The 22,928-nt window shown below is 52.3% G+C and overlaps 1 protein-coding gene across 1 annotated transcript; it reads left to right on the top strand.

Moving 5' to 3' along the window:
- Positions 1-13,932: 13,932 nt before the first annotated feature.
- LOC135577690 (zinc finger HIT domain-containing protein 2-like) lies at positions 13,933-14,933 on the top strand. The gene is given in 2 exon segments (XM_065047811.1): positions 13,933-14,104; positions 14,107-14,933. Coding segments are annotated over 2 exon segments (999 nt in total).
- Positions 14,934-22,928: the final 7,995 nt, after the last annotated feature.

Here is a 22,928-nt window from a genome sequence, read left to right as displayed (position 1 = left end):
CGAGATGAAAATCACCATCATCGTCTGTCATCTATAAGAAAGCATAAAGAAAAAGAGGTCACGGTCTGGATACTGAGACCCGTGTCCCACGCCTGACACTGGGCTGCATCAACAGCTTTAGTTCAGTGGATTGCCAAGAGTTCACCTGGGGGAACCCAGCCAATGTTTCTGTTCCATCACACGCACAGATCCAGAACACTGCTGAACGCCAGACACTTTCTAACCAAATCTAGATCATATTTGGAAGCATAAAAATCCGGGTGCCGGAGCCCGTGACCGTAAGACGTGCTGCTTCTCTTGAGGAGCATCCAGAACACTCTTTCCCAGAGGCCGTGGGAGATCAACGGCCATGGCCAATGCTGAGGAACTTCACTGCCGTCACGCGCTTGGGACCAACATTTCCAGCATTATTAGAGAAACTCGTGGTTTTTCTCTAGTCTGTACAGAGTTTCTTAGTTCAGCAAAGTCATCTTGGCTGAAACGTACCTGAACACACACGCTGATTCCTCTCAGTTGCCCCGCGTAGCATTCAGATGGATGGATTGTTTTAGTTGCTGTGTCGAGTTCCCACACTCGAATGGTGAAACTATAAGAACAAATAGAGTGGGATCAAATCCACAGATGCAGCAACCTCCAAGTTTTTTCAGTGCTACAAGAAGTAAAAAGCCTTCACAAGGCTCCATTATTCTGATCTTTCAATACGGAGAAAAAGAACAATATCAGAGAAGTCTCTTATGGAAACTTTTTCCGGGCAAATCAAAAATCTTAAGGCTTCAGCAAAAACATATGTGAGGACACTTTCAACTCTTTTCTAGTGCAATTTAATTGACGATGTCAGAGACGATGTCATATCTTTAAGCAGAGTCACCCTTACATTTACCAAAGTGCTACAATTGCAAAGGCGAGCACTCATAAGTGCGAGTGCAGCCAAGAGCATCCAAAGCCGTCCCTGATGCACAGGGAGGTGCAGGCCCTCAACGCGTTTAAACGTCAGCCTGGATATATGGGCGCTGCCGCAAATCCTTGCAAAACGCGACGTTTTGTACAACTTTTGTTACAAGCCAGTGACCAACTGTACATCACATCTGGTGAGGACAGGAGATCATCCAACGACCGGCAAGACATCATTGTTTCGACATTAATTAGCCATTGTTCAGGGGCACTCATTGACTGCTTTTCTTGTGTAAACACTGGCAACTAAATATGTTAAACACTGCACGGGGAATGCTGAGTACAAAATCCTGCTATCAGGAGCAGAAGTGACGCACGTGGGCCCCTGTGTGCTGCTCTGAAAACATATTGTTACATGGAGAACAAGCAGAAATGCCTTAAAGCTACAACCTGACGGGTATTCAGGAGTCCATTCAGAGTAAAAAGAAACAACACAAGCACACAGTTGCTTAAGTTTCCTTGTAGTTAAACAAAGACTCTTTGTCAAAGGAAACAGGGCCAGGGGTTCTCTCGCTCTGCTCGTTCCTCTCAACAAACCCTTACTTTCCAGCAGTGACAAACACCTCGTCCCTGCAGCTGGAGCACATGACGACGTTGGCATTGCCGGCGCTGCGCGGCGAGGCCGGGCTCCCGCACACAGCCTCTCTCTTACTGACGTCCCACACCATCACCCTGCAGGAGAAGAAAGCCTTGAAACAGCTTCGCTTTTTGACACTGCTTGGAAGTCAATTACTAAAAAACAAAAGCAAGCCAAAGCCTATTGTCCTGCAGTCTGTTCCTACCAGGACACACAACAGAAGTAACTTTGTAGAGATTCTACCCAAGAAAAAACTTGTCACCAAAGTGTGGAATTGCAGTTTACATCCCCTGCTCCTGAAGCAAGGCTACGTGGATTTATCAGATTCCTTCTGCGGAGCACGACTCAAACCATACAGAATCACAGAACAGCTTGGGTTGGAGGGACCTTCCCAGCTCCCCAGTGCCCCCCTGCCATGAGCAGGGACATCTTCAGCAGCTCAGGGTGCTCAGAGCCCCGTCCAGCCTGGCCTGGGATGTCTCCAGGGATGGTTCAGCCACCACCTCTCTGGCCAACCCGGGACAGGCTCTCACCACCCTCCCTGGAAAAACGTCTCAGGCCGCCCATAGAATCTGATTCTTGTCAAAAATCTTGTGCCAAGAAGCGGAAATCCTTACCTGCCGTCGTCCTGGCCTCCCAGGGACACAAGATAAATGCCTCTGGGCGAGAACGAGAGTCCCTCGACTTTGCCCTCGTGCAGCGAGAGCCGAGCAAGTAACTCCTGCTTTGGGAAATCCCAGAGGATGACGTCTGCCTGCGGGGCAAAGCAGAAGGGGGGGATGGCAGAGCATGAGCTGTAACTCGCAGGATCAGGGAGAACAACGTTCTCTGGCAGGAAAGTTGTTCGAAGGAGCCCAGCCCAAGCTTCTCTGCAGCCCTGGGCACCCCTGACACAAAGAGGCTTCAGACTGGGTGCTGTAAGAAGCATTATTCCAGCTGAGCACTTGAGTAGCTCTGCTTCATTTCAGCACCTACATTTACCTGAGACACTGAGTATTTGACTTAGGTTTTAAAATACTGAAAGCACTAAAACCTGATCCCTTCCAAGCGTCTTGAGGTCTTTCAAACAGGCAAAAATAAAACGAAAAGAACTTGAGAGGTCTGAAAATGCAGGTAGGTACCTGTCAAGGGCTTTGGAAAGTCCTAAGCAGCTCTGGAACTCAGGTCTCACTTGAAATAAACCAGCATTTATTAATTAATGTCTAATGAGATTTTGGCTGCCACACGCCCACAACACTTTGGATAAAAAGGACTGGAACTAAAAATCCCTCAATCCTAGGGAGACTGCTTCATGTTTTACAAAAACATAAAGGCACATCCAGCAACGGAGTAACTACAATTTCCCATTCCCTTCAACATCTTCCCATTGCAGATATTTATTTTCCAACCAAAGAAAAAATAAACGAAAGGTGTTCCCACCACTGGCAAGCCAACTCCAATTTCTCTGGTCAATACTAAGCGGTTAAAATCAGAGCATTACCCACCTTGAATCCAATGCAGGTGACTTGTCCTGAAGCGACGTACATCCCATCCCTGGACACGACAACGCAGGACACGTTATCGGCGTGGCCATGCAAGAAACTCTGTTTCTTAGTGTCCAGGTGCTGAATCAGCACCGTACAGCCCAGGGGGTACAGGATGTGCTCCCTGTCGGGGTGGCAGATGAGGCCACAGGGAACATGTCCTGCAAGAGAAACGGGTGAAAGATCCGCTGGCTGCCAACAGTTCAGGGGCTGCAGAAACCACTGGCTCCCCACGGTTTACCTCACAAGGCGAGGGGGGGGGAAGGAAAAGAACCTTCCAGTTCTCCCCAGAGCTGTTCAGCAGAACAACCCCGTGTCGAACAGCACGGTCACCCTTGGAATAAGTGATGGCCAAAATTGTTAATGTTGAACAAATCGAGTAGGATTCAATTATATTATGCATATTGTTGTAAGCAGTAACTGCGCTTGTGCAAGTCTGATTATGTTTTGTAGAACCTTGTAGTAGCAGTTAAGCCAATGCCTGGATTGCCTGGATGGTGCCACAGATAACAGGACTCCCGGATGGTGCCACAGATAACAGGACTCCCGGATGGTGCCACAGGTAACAGGACTCCCGGATGGTGCCACAGGTAACAGGACTCCCGGATGGTGCCACAGATAACAGGACTCCCGGATGGTGCCACAGGTAACAGGACTCCCGGATGGTGCCACAGGTAACAGGACTCCCGGATGGTGCCACAGATAACAGGACTGCCGGATGGTGCCACAGATAACAGGACTCCCGGATGATGCCACAGATAACAGGACTCCCGGATGGTGCCACAGGTAACAAAGTTCCAGAGACGGAAATTCCCAGCGTTTGAACGAGCGTATAACATATATAAGCACACACGAAAAATTGAGTGGTGTGCCTGTTGGCGGAACTGAGCTTCCCCCGGTCACCCAGCGCTGTTTTGCCTAATTACCGCTTGCTAAATAAAATCAATTGATTGGCTCAAAATCGATTTATTGGCTCTTACTTATAACAAATTTTGGTGCCGTGACTCGGATTAAGGATCTCTGGGAGGGACTCCTAAACTTCAGGGAGGCGCCCCATCCCGTTTTCAGACGGTCCTGGAGTGGACGGAGGATCGCCCTGAAACCTTAACCTCCGAACCCTAAATTTAGGTAATTAGGCAAAAGGATTGAACCCCGTAAACCTTTGTGCACGAAGAACCGGACGAAGACCCCGGGGAGGGTAAGTATAGAAAGCAATTCCGTTCGGTTGGGGTGGGTATCCTGGAGTGTGCATGAAGGAGACGCCCCCCCCGGCTTGGGGAGGAAGCGAAGTGAGTGTGGACCCTGCCATAAGGCAGGGCGGGACTCTCCAGTAGTGCGGTTCTCATAGCCCGCGAGGGCGTGAGCCACGAACGAGGGGTGCGTGTGTGTGTTTGAAAGAAGACACTCCGGAAGATGGGACAGAGGAAGAGCAAGCCTTCTGATCCCATGGGGAAGGGACCCAAGGAGAGGTTACCGGATACTCCCCGAGATTCCCCATTGGGCCTTATGCTCAAGAACTGGGAAGGTGCAGCTTGCACGCGAAACAAAGGTAGGGAAAAAATGGTTTACTATTGCATGCATGTCTGGGGAAACCAGCAGATTAGACCAGATCGTTTATTTTGGCCAATTTTTGGGTCATATGAGAACTGGATTTGTCAGGCCCTAAATCTTTACCAACGGCACCAACAAGGGCCGGGCGCTGACATTAAGTGGCCCCAGCAGCGCCCTAACTGGGATAATCAAAACCCGGAACACAGGGGCCATATGGGAGATCTCCGCACTATAATCGTCCAAGGGATTAAGGAATCTGTCCCTCAAGGGCAGAACATAAATAAAGCCTTTAAAGAACAACAAAAGAAAGATGAGACTCCCACAGAATGGCTAGAAAGACTAAGAAAGAGCTTGCAGCTTTATTACGGTATAGACCCTATGACACCGGTCGGGCAAGCTCTTTTAAAAACACAGTTTGTGGCGAAGTCATGGCCGGATATTAAAAAAAAAAAAAAGTTAGAAAAATTGGAAAATTGGCAAGAGAAAGGGTTGGATGAGTTGCTAAGGGAAGCACAGAAGGTTTATGTGAGAAGGGAGAAAGAGACTCAGAAGAGGCAAGCTAAAATTTTAGTAGCGGCAGTTCGAGAGGTACAGAGGATGGCTCCACAGAAGGGAGGGCCACCACGCATAGGTGGGAATGGGCCACCTCAGGGAAGTCAAGTCGGACTGAAGGATTTGAAGGAAATCGAATATTTTTACTGTCAGAGGAAGGGACATATGCGAAGGAGCTGTAGGAAACGTATACAGGATGAGAAAATGTATTATGCTGAGTAGGGGTGTCAGGGGCTCTATCTGCTGGGGACTCCTAAAACAACAGAGCCCTTGATAAAATTAAAGTTAGGTCCCCAGTGCCAGGAAATGGAATTCCTGGTAGATTCGGGGGCAGAAAGATCTATTGTCCAAACTGTGCCCCGGGGATGTGCTCCATCTTCGGAGAAAATAGAAGTAATAGGAGCAAAAGGAGACCCCTTTTCTGTACTAGTAATTAAAGGGGTAGAAATAGAATCCCCATCCCAAATAGGGATAGGGTCCCTTTTATTAGTGCCTGAAGCTGAATATAACCTATTAGGAAGGGATTTAATGGTCGAATTGGGAATTAGTTTAGAAATAAAAGATCGGGAATTGAAAGTAAAACTATACCAAGGTAAGAGAGGATTTAGAAGAAGAAGAGGAGTTTTTATGTGGATCATCATGGGTAGTGGATGGGAAAAGGAAGTCAGGATACGCTATAATAGATGGAAACAGCTGGACAACTAAGGAGTCAGGTCCCCTTAACTCAGGATGGTCAGCGCAGGCTTGTGAGCTGTTCGCAATATTGAGGGTATTACAGTTGTTAAAAGATAAGAGAGGGGACTGATGAATTCTCAGGGTAAAGGATTAATACATGAGACCTTAATAAAGCAAACTTTGGAGGCATTAAGAGGGGCCAAACAAATTGCAGTAGTTTATGTAAAGGGCCATCAGAAGGGAACCTCCGCGCAAATAAGAGGGAATAATTTAGCAGATGAGGAAGCTAAGAAAGCTGTGTTGCTGGTAGTAAAAGAAATGGGCAGCTGGAATCAGCAGTTTCCAAAAAGTGTTAGAATGGAAGAATCCTTTTTGCACTCTTTTCTTAATATTAAGGACATTCTTAAAACTAGTTAACATGTCAGTGTATTAGTTTTTAAACTTCAAGGTATTTTCAGGAGCTTTTACTTAATAAGAATAAAACTTTGTTATTGTGCAATATTTGTTCATTAGTTTAAAAATTGTCACCTTTAAGAGTTGGTCCCATATAAATGTATCTTCTGTCAGGGAATTTTAAATTCCAGATTTCTTTTTTTGTTACTTTGTGTTTTGAAATCTGTTTTCCTATGTGCTTGTACTCTGTGCCTTCAGCTTGTGCACTTTGCAACTTTATAGACCATATTTTGTTACTGCAAAATGTGTTCTTGAGGCAAAACTTGACGTGAACAAACATGCTGCAAAGTTGCACTTTTCTCTTGCTTTAATGGGAGGTGAATCTGAAAAAAAAAAAAAAAAAGTCGAACCTATCACCGTCCCTAATCGTGACTTGGAAGTTTGTCCCCTTGTCCCCTTTTATTTTACATGTGTTTTAGTGTTCAGTGTGGGGACCAACTCTCGTAGAACCCCTTTCATTGACTTTTCAGTGGCTTCCATAATCGCAATAGATTGAGGTGTGAATTCCAGACTGAATAAGATACTAAGATGTGTTTGATGCTGTGCTATGTAGAAATATTTGGGGCAAATTCTTGGGTTTTGTAGGTCTGCAAAGTGCATCTCTGGCAGCACGAACCAGACTTGCAGTTGGTTGATCAGTGAACAGTGGCACCTGTCCAAGGTCACTTTGTGGCTCCTGTGCCGTTTCTCCTGTCCAGGGGACCGAGCAGAGTTGGGGGGGGAGGTGTTGTCCCTGCCGCATATGTTCTTTGTTTTTCTTTTCCTGCGTTGTGTGGTGAAGTCCCGTGGGCCCTTTTGTGCTTGTGTGGCTTCGTAAGAACTGTTAAAGCGAGGTCTGGTGGTCTAGAGACCACCTTTAGATATAGCAATAAATCGTATCAAACCAGGAAATCAAGTACTCATAAAAACATGGAGGGAATCATCGCTAACCCGTCCTGGGAGGGATCTTTCCTTGTTTTACTCACCACAGATATCACAGTCTGCACCGCGGAAAGAGGATGGACACATGCTAGCCGAGTAAAAGGTCCTATACTGTACACAGACTGGGAAGTCACCGGGAAACTGGATGAGTTGAAGCTGACCTTCAAGAGGAAACAGACACGTCACGCATAGCCCTGGATACTAGGCTTTTTATGGACAATTGTAAGGAATTACATAAGTCGCACATCGCATGTCCTGTATGTAAGCAATGCAATCCGTGGGTACGTCGCGTGTGTCACGGGTGCGGGATACAGCAAAAAAAAAAAAAAAAAAGTTTCCTTATGTTGAACGATGGTGTAATGAGTGTTGGGAAAAAAAAAAACCTTAGATACCATTAGGATATTAATAATCACTGATAAGTCCAGACATTTGGAAAATAACCAAGAGGAAGTATAAGAAGCGTTTAGTAAAAATACGGGAATGTTCCAGACCCTGTGAGGATTCGGGACAGTGGCCAAACCCTTGTATTTGAAAATAGCCCTATTGGGTTGAGTATTGGAAAGCGGGTTGTGACAGAACAAGGAGAGGATTCAGGAGGCAGTCCCCTGAAGACTACAACTGCTGCCGAGAAGAAAACTTACCCGGCTACTCTGAAGCAACAGAGTAGGCCCAGGGCAAGGCAGAGGGGTATCCTTGTGGGGATTGGCAAGTGCCTCCGAAAACTCCTAAAATAAAGCAGCTCCGTTAAGCAGAACAACCCTCAACAAAATGAACCTCCACTGGCTGATTTTCAGCCAACCAGGGGCCGGGTCGCTCTCCCTAATCCTCCTTACCTTACCGGTAATAATAGCAATAAAGCAGGGGAGTTCTCACCAACCTTTTAAATGGACCCTCTATCGATGGGAGGACCAAACGATAATACAACAACAGACCACATCAGGGTCACCTTCTTTTACTGTAACCTTATGCCAGTTAGTTCAGATTGAGCCATGCCTTAACAAAATGGGGTTTTATATGTGCCCCAGCACAGGGCCCTCGTATTGTAATACCCCAGGACGCTATTACTGCGCTTACTGGGGGTGTGAAGCGATTGCCTCAAGCTGGCCAATTCCTCCGGCAAATACTGATAAGTTCTTAAAGGTTGGATGGGGACCTGTAGGATGCATTCCTCCTTCAAACCAAGGCCGCCGACTAAAACTCGGTTATCCTCGCAACCGAAACGAGTGGGACAGTGATGGCGAGTATAAATATATATTCCTTAACATAACAAACCCTGAACATAGTGGATGGTTTGTTAGAAAAACCTGGGAAATGCGATATTATCAACCGGGTGCTGATAGAGGAAGCATGTTTCTCATAAAGAAAGAAGAAGTTAAACCGACCCCTCGAGCGATAGGTCCCAATCCAGTAGTAAAATCCCCTCCTCCTCTGGGTAGGGAGACAAAGACAGTAGAAATAGAGGAAACTGTCACTGAAGCCTTGAAATCTCTGAATATTGAAGCCCCAGAATCTTTGAATCCTCTATGGGGAATTATCCTGGCTGATTATCAAACTCTAAACTATACGCAACCCAACTTAACCATGGGTTGCTGGTTGTGTTATAATGTTAATCCACCCTTTTATGAAGCTATAGGGGATAATCGTCGGTATACCATAAGCAAGGAGTCTGTGCCTATTCAATGTCCTTGGGAAAAGCAGAAAAGAGGGATAACTATGCAACATGTAACTGGGTTAGGGACTTGTATAGGTAAAGTACCAAATTCCAAGAGACCACTTTGTGGGAATATCGTACCGAGCCTTAACGAAACCACAGGATATATTATTCCCCTGAATGGAACAAAATGGATATGTTCCAGGACGGGATTTACTCCATGTGTGTCTTTAAAGGTGTTCAACAGTTCCTGAGAGTATTGCATGTTAGTTACCATCATCCCAAGGATATTGTATCATCAAGAAAATGTAATGTATGATATTTGGGATACAGGGCTCCATCGTACCAAACGGGAACCCATTACAGCCATTACTATAGCTACGTTGCTAGGGTTAGGGGTAGCCGGAGCAGGAACAGGGATAGCTTCACTTGTTCAACAAAATCAAGGATTCAATTCCTTGAAGACTGCGATAGATGAGGACCTAGAGAGAATTGAAAACTCCATAACCGCCTTAGAGAGATCTCTAACCTCGCTATCTGAAGTGGTGTGGCAAAACAGGAGAGGGATGGATCTCCTTTTTCTTACAGCAAGGTGTACTATGCGCAGTCTTGAAGGAAGAATGTTGTTTTTATGCAGATCACACAGGGGTAGTCCGAGACTCGATGGCAAAATTAAGGGAGAGACTGGAACAGAGAAAAAGGGAAAGAGAAGCTGCAAAAGGGTGGTACGAGTCTTGGTTTATTCAGTCCCCGTGGCTAACTACATTGCTATCCACAGTAGCTGGACCCTTGATGATATTATTACTCACCCTAACCTTTGGACCCTGTATCCTAAATCGACTTATTGGACTAGTTAAAAACCGTGTAGAGCGGGTACACCTTATGCTGCTACAGAAACAAGGAACTGATGAAGAAGCTGAAATGACCTTACTAGCACGAAAAGCAGTAATTCGATTTGATCAACAAATAAATGAGTAAAAAAAAAAAAAAAAAGGGGGGGAATTGTAATAAGTGATGGTCAAAACTGTTAATGTTGAACAAATCGAGTAGGATTCAATTATATTATGCATATTGTTGTAAGCAGTAACTGCGCTTGTGCAAGTTTGATTATGTTTTGTAGAACCCTGTAGTAGTAGTTAAGCCGATGCCTGGATTGCCTGGATGGTGCCATAAATAACAGGACTCCCGGATGGTGCCACAGGTAACAGGACTCCCGGATGGTGCCACAGGTAACAGGACTCCCGGATGGTGCCACAGATAACAAAGTTCCAGGGAGGGAAATTCCCAGCGTGTGAACGAGCGTATAACATATATAAGCACACACGAAAAGTTGAGTGGTGTGCCTGTTGGCGGAACTGAGCTTCCCCCGGTCACCCAGCGCTGTTTTGCCTAATTACTGCTTGCTAAATAAAATCGATTGATTGACTCAGAATCAATCTATTGGCTCTTATTTATAACAAATGTGATCTGTGTGTGGCGCAGGAGCTTCCCGTCCACTTGCTCCTCCATTCAGTCAGGTGCTGCAAGAGAGGGACAGAGAAAGAAACAGTTAGGACCGGATTAACAACCTCGTCATCCCTGTCCCCAAACCTGCAGGCGTCCTAGGAGGCCTGATCTAAGTTTGGCTCTTCTCCCTCTCTTTGCTGGAATCCTTCACTGCACAAATTTCTGTCATGAACACTCTCTGAACCAACCTGATGTGTTCATAGTTCCCAGCCCAGCGTCCATTCCTCAAGGTACCTCAGCATTTCCCTTTGAAACCACACCTGAGTGCCATCCCGTCCTGAGCTACCTCAGCATTGCCCACTGCAGCCTCCCCGACGCCATCTCCTCCCTGAGCTCCCTCAGCCTTTCCCGCCAAAGCCTCCCCGATGTCCCCCCCTCCCTGAGGTCCCTCAGCCTTTCCCGCCAAAGCCTCCCCGATGTCACCCCTCCCTGAGGTCCCTCAGCCTTTCCCGCCAAAGCCTCCCTGATGTCACCCCCTCCCTGAGCTCCCTCAGCCTTTCCCGCCAAAGCCTCCCCGATGTCCCCCCCTCCCTGAGCTCCCTCAGCCTTTCCCGCCAAAGCCTCCCCGATGTCACCCCTCCCTGAGGTCCCTCAGCCTTTCCCGCCAAAGCCTCCCCGATGTCACCCCCTCCCTGAGCTCCCTCAGCCTTTCCCGCCAAAGCCTCCCCGATGTCCCCCCCTCCCTGAGGCCCCTCAGCCTTTCCCGCCAAAGCCTCCCCGATGTCACCCCCTCCCTGAGCTCCCTCAGACTTTCCCGCCAAAGCCTCCCCGATGTCACCCCTCCCTGAGGTCCCTCAGTCTTTCCCGCCAAAGCCTCCCCGATGTCAGCCCCTCCCTGAGGTCCCTCAGCCTTTCCCGCCAAAGCCTCCCCGATGTCCCCCCCCCTCCCTGAGCTCCCTCAGCCTTTCCCGCCCAAGCTCCTTCCGCGCCGTCCCTCCCTCAGGCTCCTCCGCCGCTCCCGCCGCTCCCCCCGTTCCCGGCCCCTCCCCGCGGCAGCGCCGCCCCCGCCCCTCGCGCCCCCTGGCGCCCCCACGGCGGCCCCGGCCCCGCTTGCGCCGCTCCCGACCCGGCGCTGCCCCCTCCCGCTCGCTTTCCTCCCTCTGCCCTGCGGCACCGCGGGCTCCCCTTGTCCCTTGGGTGCCAGCAAGGGAAACCAGCGCCTCCCCAGGTGGACACCCCGATCGGCTCTCCACCCCTTGTTCACGCCTCCGCCCCCAAAGCTCGATGCTCTATTGTTCACTTCCACGCGCTCGCTCGCACCTGCAAGGTCACTCTCCACATTCTCTGCCAGCGCTATCTCCCCGTGCCCCCCAAGGGCACCATTCCACCCAAGAATGCCATTCCTCCCAAGAACTTCTTCATCCCTCTCCTCCCCCGCGCGCTGGGCGACATCTTGGGGCGCATACAGCGGGGGTCTCGTCCCAAATCCCTCAGACTCTGTTTTCTCAGCAGCACGCCTGGCTTCTTCGACTAACCCACCCCAAAAAGATTTAGTTCGCTCCTGCGTCTCATTTTCGCCTCCTCGCTGATCTCTAGGCTCAGCCGGATCGTCATTAACCGGAGAGCTTGGAGTCTGCGTGGTCGCCCCGGGGGGGTCGCCCTCTCGCAGACCTTTAGGTTCAGCAGGATTGTCACTATCTGGGGGGTGCGGGGTCTGCGTAGCCGCCCCGACCCCCAATTGTGGGGTGGCCAGCAAACAAGCCTGTGCTGCCTTCCAGGTTTCCTGCGCTCGTCTAGCCTTCTGCAGAGCTTTTACAACTTTCCCCCATGACTTAAGGTTTTTCCCGCTACCCGAGGACATCATTTCATCGGCAAGCGCTTTAGTGCACTTGTCCCACACCTCCGGGTGGAGAATTTCCACCGGCTGTTCGATAACCCCGATTTGCAAGAGCCTCGCAACTGCGAGAGTAAAATCTTTAGACTTGCAATCAATACCCCATTGTTTATGTAACTGAGATACGACCTTCACGAGGGCTCCCATCCTCCCCGCGGGTCCGGGAGCGTCCTCTCCGCCGGGCTGGTCCTGCCGCTCCGGCCGCTGTTCCTCTGAGTCCAGGTGATGATTTCCCAGGCTTTCCGGGAACTCCCGGGTTTCGGCACCACTTGTTGCCTCTCAGTAGGCAATGACGACCTGGTTCAGCAACAGCACGGCGACCACACCCCAGGTCGCTCGGTCCATCAGCACACAGACACCAATGTGGTGGATGACAAATGGCGTTTATTAACAAGTAACACGGTGTTATATATCTTGGGTTAACAACGTCACGTCCGTCTGCTTGCCTCACATACTCCTACCTACCTAGGGAGGGGCTACTATCTTTCCGTACAGCGCGAGATCTTCCGGCCGCCAGACCCTAACTGCCTACAGGTTCCCCAAAGCTTCCTCCCACCAGAGGATTCAAACACAGGCCACGCACATCAAAGCCCATTGCTCCCTCACTTGCGCTACCTGGTGAGCTGTTTACAGCAATTGTCAGCTACTGCTCACAGCCCATCTCAGTCAAAACCCTGTCCCTGCTCCGGCGCAATAAAATCTGTCATGATTTCTCATGAGATCCGAGTAACGGCACCAATAAAACCTGTCACGGTTTCTCTTATCTCATCCCCGTACACTCTCTCTCTCTGTACGGTCTCATTTCTCCCCGTATGGTCTTGCCTCCCCATACAGGCCACCAATTAAATCTGTCAAGGTTTAAGGCAAGGCAGCAATAAACCATGGCAGACGCTCCCTGTTATCCCCTCATTTCCCGCGACCCCTTCCTTTAGATTGGAAGGATGATTGGAAAGATAAGGGGAAAGGAAGAGAGACTTAGCCTTCAAGTTGGAGAGTTTTAAAGGGTTTTATTAATGCTACTAATAAATAGAGAATATATACAAAATATACAAAAACGATCTGATACAGGGAATTGCCAATTAACTAATTAACACTTAAAGAATTAACAATTAACACTTAAAGAACTAACCCTTTAACCCACATCACTATTGCCTAGCCTTGCTTAGCTCTGTGTAACTTATTGTACGAGAAACAGGACTTCACTGACGCCTCGCAAAGATAATAATCCTTGGTGCATCCTTGGGTGAACTAGATAGCGGAAACCTGGGCACAGGACAGGAGATACGCCAGTTTAACCAACTCGGCAGTCTGAGACCAAACCAACTCATCACACTGACCAAAGGTGACCGTGCACAGAGAAAGAGGACCCGGGGTCACGATCACTGCGCAGCTGCAACCAGGAGGAGCCGGAGGTGGAGACTATGGAAATGGTCTCCTGAACTCATCGTAATAAGAACCGCCTTCTCGGGGACAGGTTATGAAGATGTATAGGCATTCCTAACACTTTCATTAATATGTAACACTTCACTGCATTGAACCAAGCTCACAGGTACTGTAATTTCACACACGTATTTGGTGAAATGATTCCCCGTGTGTCCGACGTCGTAAATGAATACATACCTTCCTTGTAACCTCAAGGGTTGTAACATCATTCCACGCCTCAGATCTCAAGTGCTGGATGTGGAGTTGGCGCCGAAGCGTGGGCGGGGACACCCGAAGCAGCAGGGAAGCCGGGAAGATGGAGGCGTCGGGTCTGGATCTCCCGTGCGGCCTCTGCGGAGCCGCCGCCGCCCCGTACGCCTGCCCGCGCTGCAAACGCCGCCTCTGCTCCCTCCGCTGCTACCGCGCCCATGGTGGCTGCTCCGAAGCTTTTTACCGAGAGCAGGTGCTGCAAACCCTCCGTTCCGACCGGGGTCCCCACCAGCTCTCCCCGGCCTGGGGGATGCCTTGAGGCGGCCGCGCCAGCTATGCGAGGCCGAGGCTTCAGCGGGGTGCGAAGGCCGCGGGCTGTGGGGATCGCTCAGCGCGGCAGAACAAGCAGATTTCCAGCGGCTGATCCGCACGGGGGAGGCGTCAAAACTGATGCCGGCATGGAGACCGTGGTGGTGGTGCCGAAATAAAGGTAAAAACCGGGATAAATATGAGCATAAAGATGAGGATGAAGATGAGGATGAGCCGCAAATTGTTCCACCACCCGCCATCCCCTCATCCATCCCCGCACTGAGCTCCTTCCCGGCACCTACGCCGTCCCCATTGCTGCGTTTCCAGCTGCCCCACGTCCTCTTTGGCTACGTCTTTGCCTTGAGCCTCCACGGAGGGGACGAGTCGCTGGTGCCGGAGCTGCCGGGCGCCGCCATTGACGTGGCGGCCGCGCTCAGGATGCGCCGGGCATTCAGATCCACCGCCAAGGCCCTTCGAGCCGCCCGGGATGATGCAAAGGGCGCCGGGTACCCGGCGGGTCCATTGGGAGATGCTGGGACCGTCCTGGCTGTGGCCGAGCTGCTGGAGGGGCCTGGGGACAATAGCGATAATTACACCCAAAATAAGGCCGCTAATTACAACAATAATTACGTAATCATGGCTCTGGCACACCTGGAGCAGTTGTTGAGCAGGAGACGACTTAATTTGGATGCTAACGAGCGCCAAACGTTCGTTAACGCCCAGAGGAAGTGCCGCTTCCTAATGAGCTGGAGCCAGGAGGCACCAATGGGGACGATGGGAGAGGAGGGAGATTGTTAATGAGGTAATTAGCGCTAATGAGGGGATGGGGCAGGGGGAGATCTTTAGTGCTAATGAAGGGAGGGGGAGGCAACTAATTGAGGAGCTTGATTGAGGTTAATGAGGTCGTCAAGGAAACCATTTAATGAACATCCAGAGAAGCCGCTCATTAAGGAACCAAACTAATTAACATCCAGAGAAGCAGCTCGTTAAGGAACATCCAGAGGATCAATATCCAGAGAAGCAGCTCATTAAGGAATCTGACTAACAAACATCCAGAGAAAAGCTGCTCATTAAGGGCTGAGGTATGAGTGGGGGAGTCTGGTCATTAAGGACTCCGCCGAACTGGGGGTGGCTTGTTAATGGCCAACATTTAATTAATGTAATAACGAATAAACGTAATTACTATAGAGCGGGAGCTGCTAATTGGTGGGTGGGCTAATTAACCCATTGACCCCCAGAGGGGACCCAGTTGTCTGGGGCATGCTCCAAGGACGTCACGCCCACTGCCCACTGATGGGGTGAGTGGTTCTGTGTGTGTGGCTCTGCCTCCCTGCGGCTCCGCCCTCTCCAGCTGATTGGCTGAGCAGTTTTGTGTGTGGCTCTGCCTTCTCCCCGCGGCTCCGCCCCTTCCTGCTGATTGGCTGAGCAGTTTTGTGTGTGGGTCTGCCCCTCCCGCTGGTCCGCTGAGTGCTTCCATGTGTGGCTCTGCCTGCCCGCGGCTCCGCCCCCTTCCCTGCGGCTCCGCCCCCTCGTATTAATTGGCTGAGCTGTTCCGAGTGAGGCTCCGCCCCCTCCTCGAGGCTCCGCCCCCTCCCGGCTTTTAAAGTGACAGTGACCCCGAGATTGGGAGAGGCGCCAATAATTTATTTGATTATTTGGGGGGTCCCAGTGACATTGGGGGGGGACACGGGGGTTGTCCAGGAGTTCGGGGGTATTCCAGGAGTTTGGGAAGGACCCAGGAGTTCAGGAGGGACCCAGGAGTTCAGGAAAGGAACCCAGGAGTTCGAGAAAAAGGGGACTCAGGAGTTCTGGAAAGGGAGCTTGGAGTTTGGGAGGGACCCATGAGTTCGGGGGTTATGGGGCAACTTCTAACAATATAAGGTGTGTTTAAATACAGTAAGGTATTACATATTCATAATAACCCCAGGAACGCCTATACATATTCATAACCTTTCCCTGCTTCTTATTAAAATGAGTCCCAGGTAGTTATTTCCATAGTCTCCTCCTTGACCCCTCCCTGTTACACCTGTGCAGTGCCATGTGGTGGTCTTGAGGAGGGTCTTTGAGGGTCTGTGTGTGAAGGCTCCTTCAGCTTCGTCACAGTGAACTCTTTCTCTTTGGCTCATTATGTTGAATTGACTGGAACCCAAGCTGCCAAGTTGATTGAAACCAGACTGGTTCCCCGCTTTTGCTGTAAATCTTCATTATCTCATCTTCTCAAGTTTACAGTTGGTGCCTCAAGTTTACATCCAGGTGCTGTAAAACTTCTTATCTTGGCATTCGATGAGGTTCTGTTTTTACTGTTTTGGTTACATAAAGCTCTAAAATAGGCACCCTTAAAGCGTTAGTTAGTTCCCTCTGTCACAAAGTCTGTGTGGTATGGAGGGCGACGACTAAAGTGTAAATACGGAGAGGCCTGGCAAATTGACTATATCACAGTGCCACAAACCCGCCACGGCAAGAGCTCTGTGGAAGCCACCACCAGATGGCTGGAAACATGCACCGTGCCCCACGGCACTGCCCGCAACACCGTCCTGGGCCTTGAAAAGCAAGTCCTGTGGCGACATGGGACACCATGGGGAGTAACTGAGGGTTCTGCTCACTGCAGAACAGCGTTTAGATTTCTTCAAGACAAGTGCAACTTCAAGAATTCAGTGGCAGGTTGACTCTGTTATTTACTGCATGGGGAAATCTGGCAAGCCGAATGCTGCTGGCCTTCTCTCCAGGTACCTGTACCCGTTCACGAAGCAAACTGTCGGGATTCTTGCCTCCCTGATAACCGTTCGCTCTGGAGTCTGTGTCCTGGAGCTCTGAGGACAAACTCTCAGGTGAGGCCATATCTGTCACAGTTCACACTGTCAGGATTCTTCTCTCCCTGATAACTCTTCACTCCAGTCTGTATTTTCAAGCTTTGAAGACAAACTTTCAGGGGAGCCCTGTATCCGTTTGCAAAAGCAAACTTTCAGGCGTTCCTTCCCTGATAACCGTTGGCTCTGGAGTCCGTGTTTAAAGCTCCAGTGGCAAACTTCTCTGATTCCACATGGGCTTTGTTGTGTTCAGCTGTAGACATTGCTTATTGTCCATAACCTTGCAGGTGCTGTTTTGCCTGAACGCAAATTCCTTTCTTCTCAGCGAAGTGCAATATCGGCCTTATCTTGTAAGTGATCAGTGTAGTTTGTAGTTGCTTTTGGTAGATATGAGCAGCACTTCACAGCTTAAAATTTTAGCAAATACAGCTTACCAAGTAACATGAAGCAAAGAGTATATTAAAAATCATACAACCTTATGTCCATAAAGAATTGATTATATTTAGTGTGCCTCTACTTAAGGTGAATGATTAATATTAAACTTAAATTGGTCTCATCCACTGACCTGTGAGTAGTAAAACCATTGCCATACAGCTCACTTATTTAGCAGGGAGAGCTCACAGTGGCTCATCCAGGCTGTCGTATTTATGGAATGAAGTGATAGACTCGTAGTCAAATTGCATACAGTAGGAAAAGTGTGTCTGAGACTTGTACGCCCACAAGTTCCCGGCGTTCATCTGCTCTTCTGCTTCCCTGTGGGTCTCCTGGCAGGAGTTCTTGGCCTGGGTACGGCTCAGGCCCTTCCCTCCTCTGGAGCCTGGACCAAACTGCTGTGGGTTTGGCCGGGGGTGATTGGGGGATCGAGTGCATCTGCCACCCCTGGCAGCCCAGAGAGAACTGAGCCAGACAACGGGACTCCTTTCCGCAACATCCCCATAGATGGATGCTCCTGGAGCAAGGAGATGGCACTGAGTGTGTCTGTGACATCCCCACCATGCACCAGCCGCTGGGGAAATGGAGCGGTGCAGCAGACTGTTCAAGACTGTGCTCAGAACAATGGGTGCTGGAGCTTTTAGAAACGGATTGAAATTTGAATCAGACAGGTGCCCAGGGCTGAGCTGGCCTGAGCCTCCCAAGGGGACCTCCTGACCCTCCCCACCCAGGCACAGGGTCACAGTGGGGCCCTTTGTGACCTCACTTGGTGACACCCACTGCCCCGCATGTGATCGGTGCAGCTGCGGGCCCAGCCCACACTGTCCGACAGGACGGTGACAGGACAGGGTGCGAGCACGGAGCTGGCGAGAGCCCCGCGCGTAGCCCACGTCTGTCAGAGAATCAGAGAATCTTCTTGGTTGGAAGCGACCCTTAAGATCATCGAGTCCAACCACAGCCCAGCTCTAGCTGCCCCCGGCAGACTTGGAGCAAGGAGCTCCTGAGCGCAGCTCACGTCTTTCCCCAACGAGGAGCACACGGGCGCATCCCACACCTCTCACCGCTGCCTCTGGCAGACCTGCAGCACCGAGGAGTTTTGCTGAAGCGTCCGCCTTCCCCATCCCTAGTCCTTCCCTTTGTCTGAAAAATGGCAGGGAGACCCCCAATCCGACGCAGGCTGGCCTGGCAGGAGAGACCCCCCAGCCGCCCCCGGGTGGCCTGGCAGGAGGAGGTTGGGGCTCCCCAGGAGGTCACATCTCCACCGCAGCCCAACCGGGTGGATGTGGCCCAGCCACCGCAGATTGGTGAGTGAGAGGCCCTGGTTGTTGGGGTGGGTGGGGCCCAGCGATCGCTCCCCGCTCGACACCAGGGTCACGGTTCCCCAAGCGCTGGCAGGGGGTTCCATGGGTGGTGATTATGCTGCCTGAAGCCCAGGGCTGCTCGGAGCTGGGAGCCGGCCCCAGCACAGCCTCTGCGGGCAGAGGGGACCCAGCTCCTGCTGCAGGGCACGGGCAGCGAGAGGCAGCTGGGCGGGCAGGAGGCAGCCGTGCTGCGGGACGGGGACCTTTCCTGCCCGTCTGAAGCGAGTTCCTCACCCGCTGCACTGGGCGCTTTCCCCATCCTGCCTGGCTCCAGCATCGCAGCCCGTCTGCCGGGCACCCTGCAGCCCTGACACGCACGGGGAGACTGTGCCAGGGCAGCGGGCACTGGGATGGACATGGGGCAGAGCTCCTTCTGCTCTGTCCTGCCTGCAAACCCTCTCTGCAGCCCTCCCTGCTCTCCCCCTTTATTAGATGCCGATTCGTTACCCGTGAATGGATTTCTAAGGGGATACATGGACTCCATTGTGTCCTTTCTCAACAATCCAGAAAAGGTAACCGCAGCCGCTTTTAAGGCGGCTGTGCCGGCGTCTGCTGACAGGGGCTCTGCTGCGGGTGCTGGAGGGTGCTGGCTGGGCAGAGCTGCTACTCCCAGGTCTCCAATGGGCACTGCACCCCCATGCTGCGGTGCCGCTGGCCGCGTGTCCCCATCTCACGCTCCCTGTTTGCCTCTCTGCTCCCTGGCTGCCAGGAGGAGAGCCACAAGATCGGGTTTCTCATGGACATCCGTGACCTGTGCGACACCAGCAGGCGCCACCACTCGCCAAGGGGCCTAGATGTCTTCTGCCAGAGATACGAGCTGGCGGAGAATATCGAGGTGAGGGGATACCCGGCGGCTCTGGGGAAGGGGTCGAGGACTCCGGCACCGGCACCCTGTGAGGACAGCGCTGGGCAGGGCCGGGGGCTGGCGGCGCTGGGTGCTGGCAGCTGCAGGTCCCATCCCGGCTGTGCTCTGCAGGTGCTGCTGGAAGAGGAGCCCAGGGACCAACTGCGCACGGCGCTGCGGCAGATCGCCATGCGTGCCATTGCCGAACTGAGGTACCTGCCCATCCCTCCTGGGGTCGCCTGCACGAGGCCTCGAGGCGCTGCTCCAGGTACCAGCGTGCGTCTGGCTGCTCTCTCTCTTTGCAGCGCAGTGGAGAGGGTGCTGGAGGGCAAGGAGACAAGGCTGCTCCAAGCCTGCTTCTCCAGTGTCTTCTCGCTTCCACCAGAAGTGGAGGACATGGACCGTTACCTCTACTTAGAAGTAAGTGCTGCGTGAGCTACAGGAGCCCCCGGTCCCTCTGTCTGCTCCCCTACCACCCCGTGTCGTGATATAACCAGAGACCCAAGGCAGGGCAGGTTCTCAGCTCTGCTGTCCCACCCTCATCCCTTCATCCCCTGCCTGTGGGTCTGGCCACGTCCAGTTTCGCAGGCTGCTCTGCCCATAGCAGGTTATTTGCCCCTGGGTCTCTCCCAGGCACAGCGCAGCAGCGCGGGAGTCGTCCCTCGGTGCTGGGAGTTCACATCAGTCTCCTGGGAATGAGAGGGATGGCTGGAAACGTGATCACAACCCGTTGTCTTCTTGCAGACCATGCGGTCCATGGACAACATGCTGCAGGCATTGCTCCTCAACTCTCGTGCCTCCAGAGTCAGCGAGCTGCTGCAGAATATCTTCCAGGTCTGGGTGTGCGAAGTTTGGGCTTCACAAGGGCTGTTCCTCACCCTGGGGATGGGGTGTCCACTCTGGAGGTGACAGTCCCACCCCGTGCCGTGCAGAGAGCGCTGCCGGGAGGGTGCCCACCTCCCCGGGGAACCAGGGGCTGCCCTCCAGGCTCTTCCGCAGCACGGTGGCCGTAGAGGGTGGCATCTGCCTTCCTGCCTGGCCACAGGGCGGGCCCAGGGCATTTGTCCCAAACCTGCCAGGGACCCCAGGGCAAGAACCTCGCTACAGGCTTTGGTTGAGTCCTGTGGAATCTTTAATGGAGTGGGCCAGTCCAGCACAGGCGTTGAGCGGTGCTGCTTCTGCTGGAGTGGTGGCTGCTCCCAGGGCTCACCAGCAGCTTCTCTCTCCCCAGATGCTCCTGACTCTGAGCAGCTCCGAGAGAGAACATGTGCGGCAGAGGGCCGTGGGGAGGATTGAGGGGCTGAGCTTCGTGTTGGCTGAGAATCCCACACTGGAGGTCAGGAGCCAGGCACCCTCCGGCCAGAGCGTCTGCCCTTCCCTGCACCCCAGAGCAGCCTGCAGCTCTCCCCACGCGGGGCCGTTGCCCACCCAGCTGCTTTGGGAGCTGTGAGCGGCACGGCCCTGGACAGTCCTGCCTGCCCACGGAGCCCTGGACACACGCTTGGGTTCAGGGCTTTGGCACAGCCGCCTGCCCTCAACCCTCCTGCTCTTCTGTCTCCCTCGCCCAGGCCTGGTGCTGCTCTAGGACAGACATACACGGCCCTGTCAGCTATAGAGACATCCAGATCCCAGTGCTGGGACAGCTGCTGGGGCATCTCCTCCTTTCCCAACATTCCTGGGAAGAGGCAAGAACTCTGGCTCGAGATGCAGTGCAGCACCTCGCTGTCTTCCTGGCTGGACAAAACAGTAAGAGAAGTTGTGTTGGGGTCGATCCCTCTACACACAGACATCTCCCGATGGGTCTGCTCCTGTTCCTCACCTCCTTTGTCCTTCCCAGCTGCTTCCCATAGCATCCCAGCTGCCATTTTGCTGCAGCAGCTGAGCGCTCTCCCAAAGTCTGGGATCTGTTCTCTGCTGCTCTCCTTCCTCCCTCCTTTCGGGATCCTGAAGCCCGCTGTTTCGTGGTTCCCAGACCCAAACATATGGCTGATTGCCATGACCCAAAGCCATGATTTTCCTGCCAGTGAAGAGCAGGTCTACCTCTGAGTCCTCCTGGCTAGAGCTTCCAGTGCTTGGAGCAAGAAGCTGTTCCTGATGCCCTCCAGAATTCTCCTTGACCACTTATGCCCTGCAATCATGAAGGCAGATCTTGGGGTGCTTTGGGAAGCTTGCTGACAAAGCTGCTGTGCTTTACTGAGTTCTCTATGTTTCCCCGCTGTTTAGACAGGAGGAATCAAGCACGACAGCCCTACTTGGAAGATCCCGACAGCTCCTCTGAGGATTGGCTAAAACCCGACATCATGGTAAAGAGCTCTTGCTGGCACTCTTGTTGGTGGCACCAGCAGGGGACTTGTGTGAGCAAAGGTCTCCACAATCAGGGGGCTGGCATGGCCTCTCTGTCCCTGCTGAGAGGGTTCCTGCTGTCCCCGAGCAGGGACGATGCGAGGGCTGCTCTCCAGTGTCCCAGCAGCAGCCCCAGCCCTGCTGGCCACCAGCAAGCCCTGGTTCACGGCAGGGCCAGCACCCTGTGCCCATGAGCCCAACCCTCCTCCCTCTCCCCGGGCCTCTCTTCTCCTCCTCCCCAGCAGTCACTGCCGCCCCTGCTGCCAGCTTTGCTGCGGGCACTGCCGCAGCACCGCCGGGCGTCTCTGCAGGGCTGCTGGCACTGCCCGGCTACGCAGCAGCACCGGGGCACTCGGTGTGACTTGGCTTCACTGCCTCCCTTCCTCCCTTAGCTCTTTGCAGAATACCTCCAGCCTTCCGAGAGGACAGACATGGTCCTGGTGTTCACTGAGGCAATGACAGACTCCAGCGCCTTTGACAAGGAGGTGGCCAGAAACATGCTGGACGTGGTCAAGGGAAACTGCGATTTCTGGCTGGTGGATGTAAGTGGCCTTTGGCTGGATTGCCCTTTGGCCCTGTCAGGCCTTGTTCCTCCCTCCAACAATCTCTTCCTCTCAAATCCCGGTGTCTCGGACACCTGAAGCCACCTGAAGGCGGCAGAGAGGGATGGGAAGGACAGCTGAGGAAATGGCTGCACTCCAGTGGCAGCACCATCCTCACCTGTGTCTCCTCCAGGTGCCAAAGATCACGAGCTGCATCCACAAAACCCTGGGGTGCATCAACACGGCACCAGCCCGACAGAGCGTGGAGTCTCTAATTGTCTGGATGGTTGACAAATGCCCTGGGGAGGTGGTGTCTACGCTGCTGACAATCGCACCACCAGGAGACAGGTACTGGCTCCAAAAGCCATGAGGGCTTGTTCCCTGTGGGGAGAGAGGCCCAGAGACGCTCTGGCTGCCAGCGCCAAGGGATCCTGCAGGACACCCCTGAGGAGCAGGACCCTCCA

Source organism: Columba livia, unplaced genomic scaffold (genome assembly GCF_036013475.1).
Source record: "Columba livia isolate bColLiv1 breed racing homer unplaced genomic scaffold, bColLiv1.pat.W.v2 Scaffold_134, whole genome shotgun sequence".
NCBI classification, from domain to species: domain Eukaryota; kingdom Metazoa; phylum Chordata; class Aves; order Columbiformes; family Columbidae; genus Columba; species Columba livia.
Note: the sequence above shows the minus strand (reverse complement) of the source record. Positions and strands in the feature narration are given on the sequence as shown.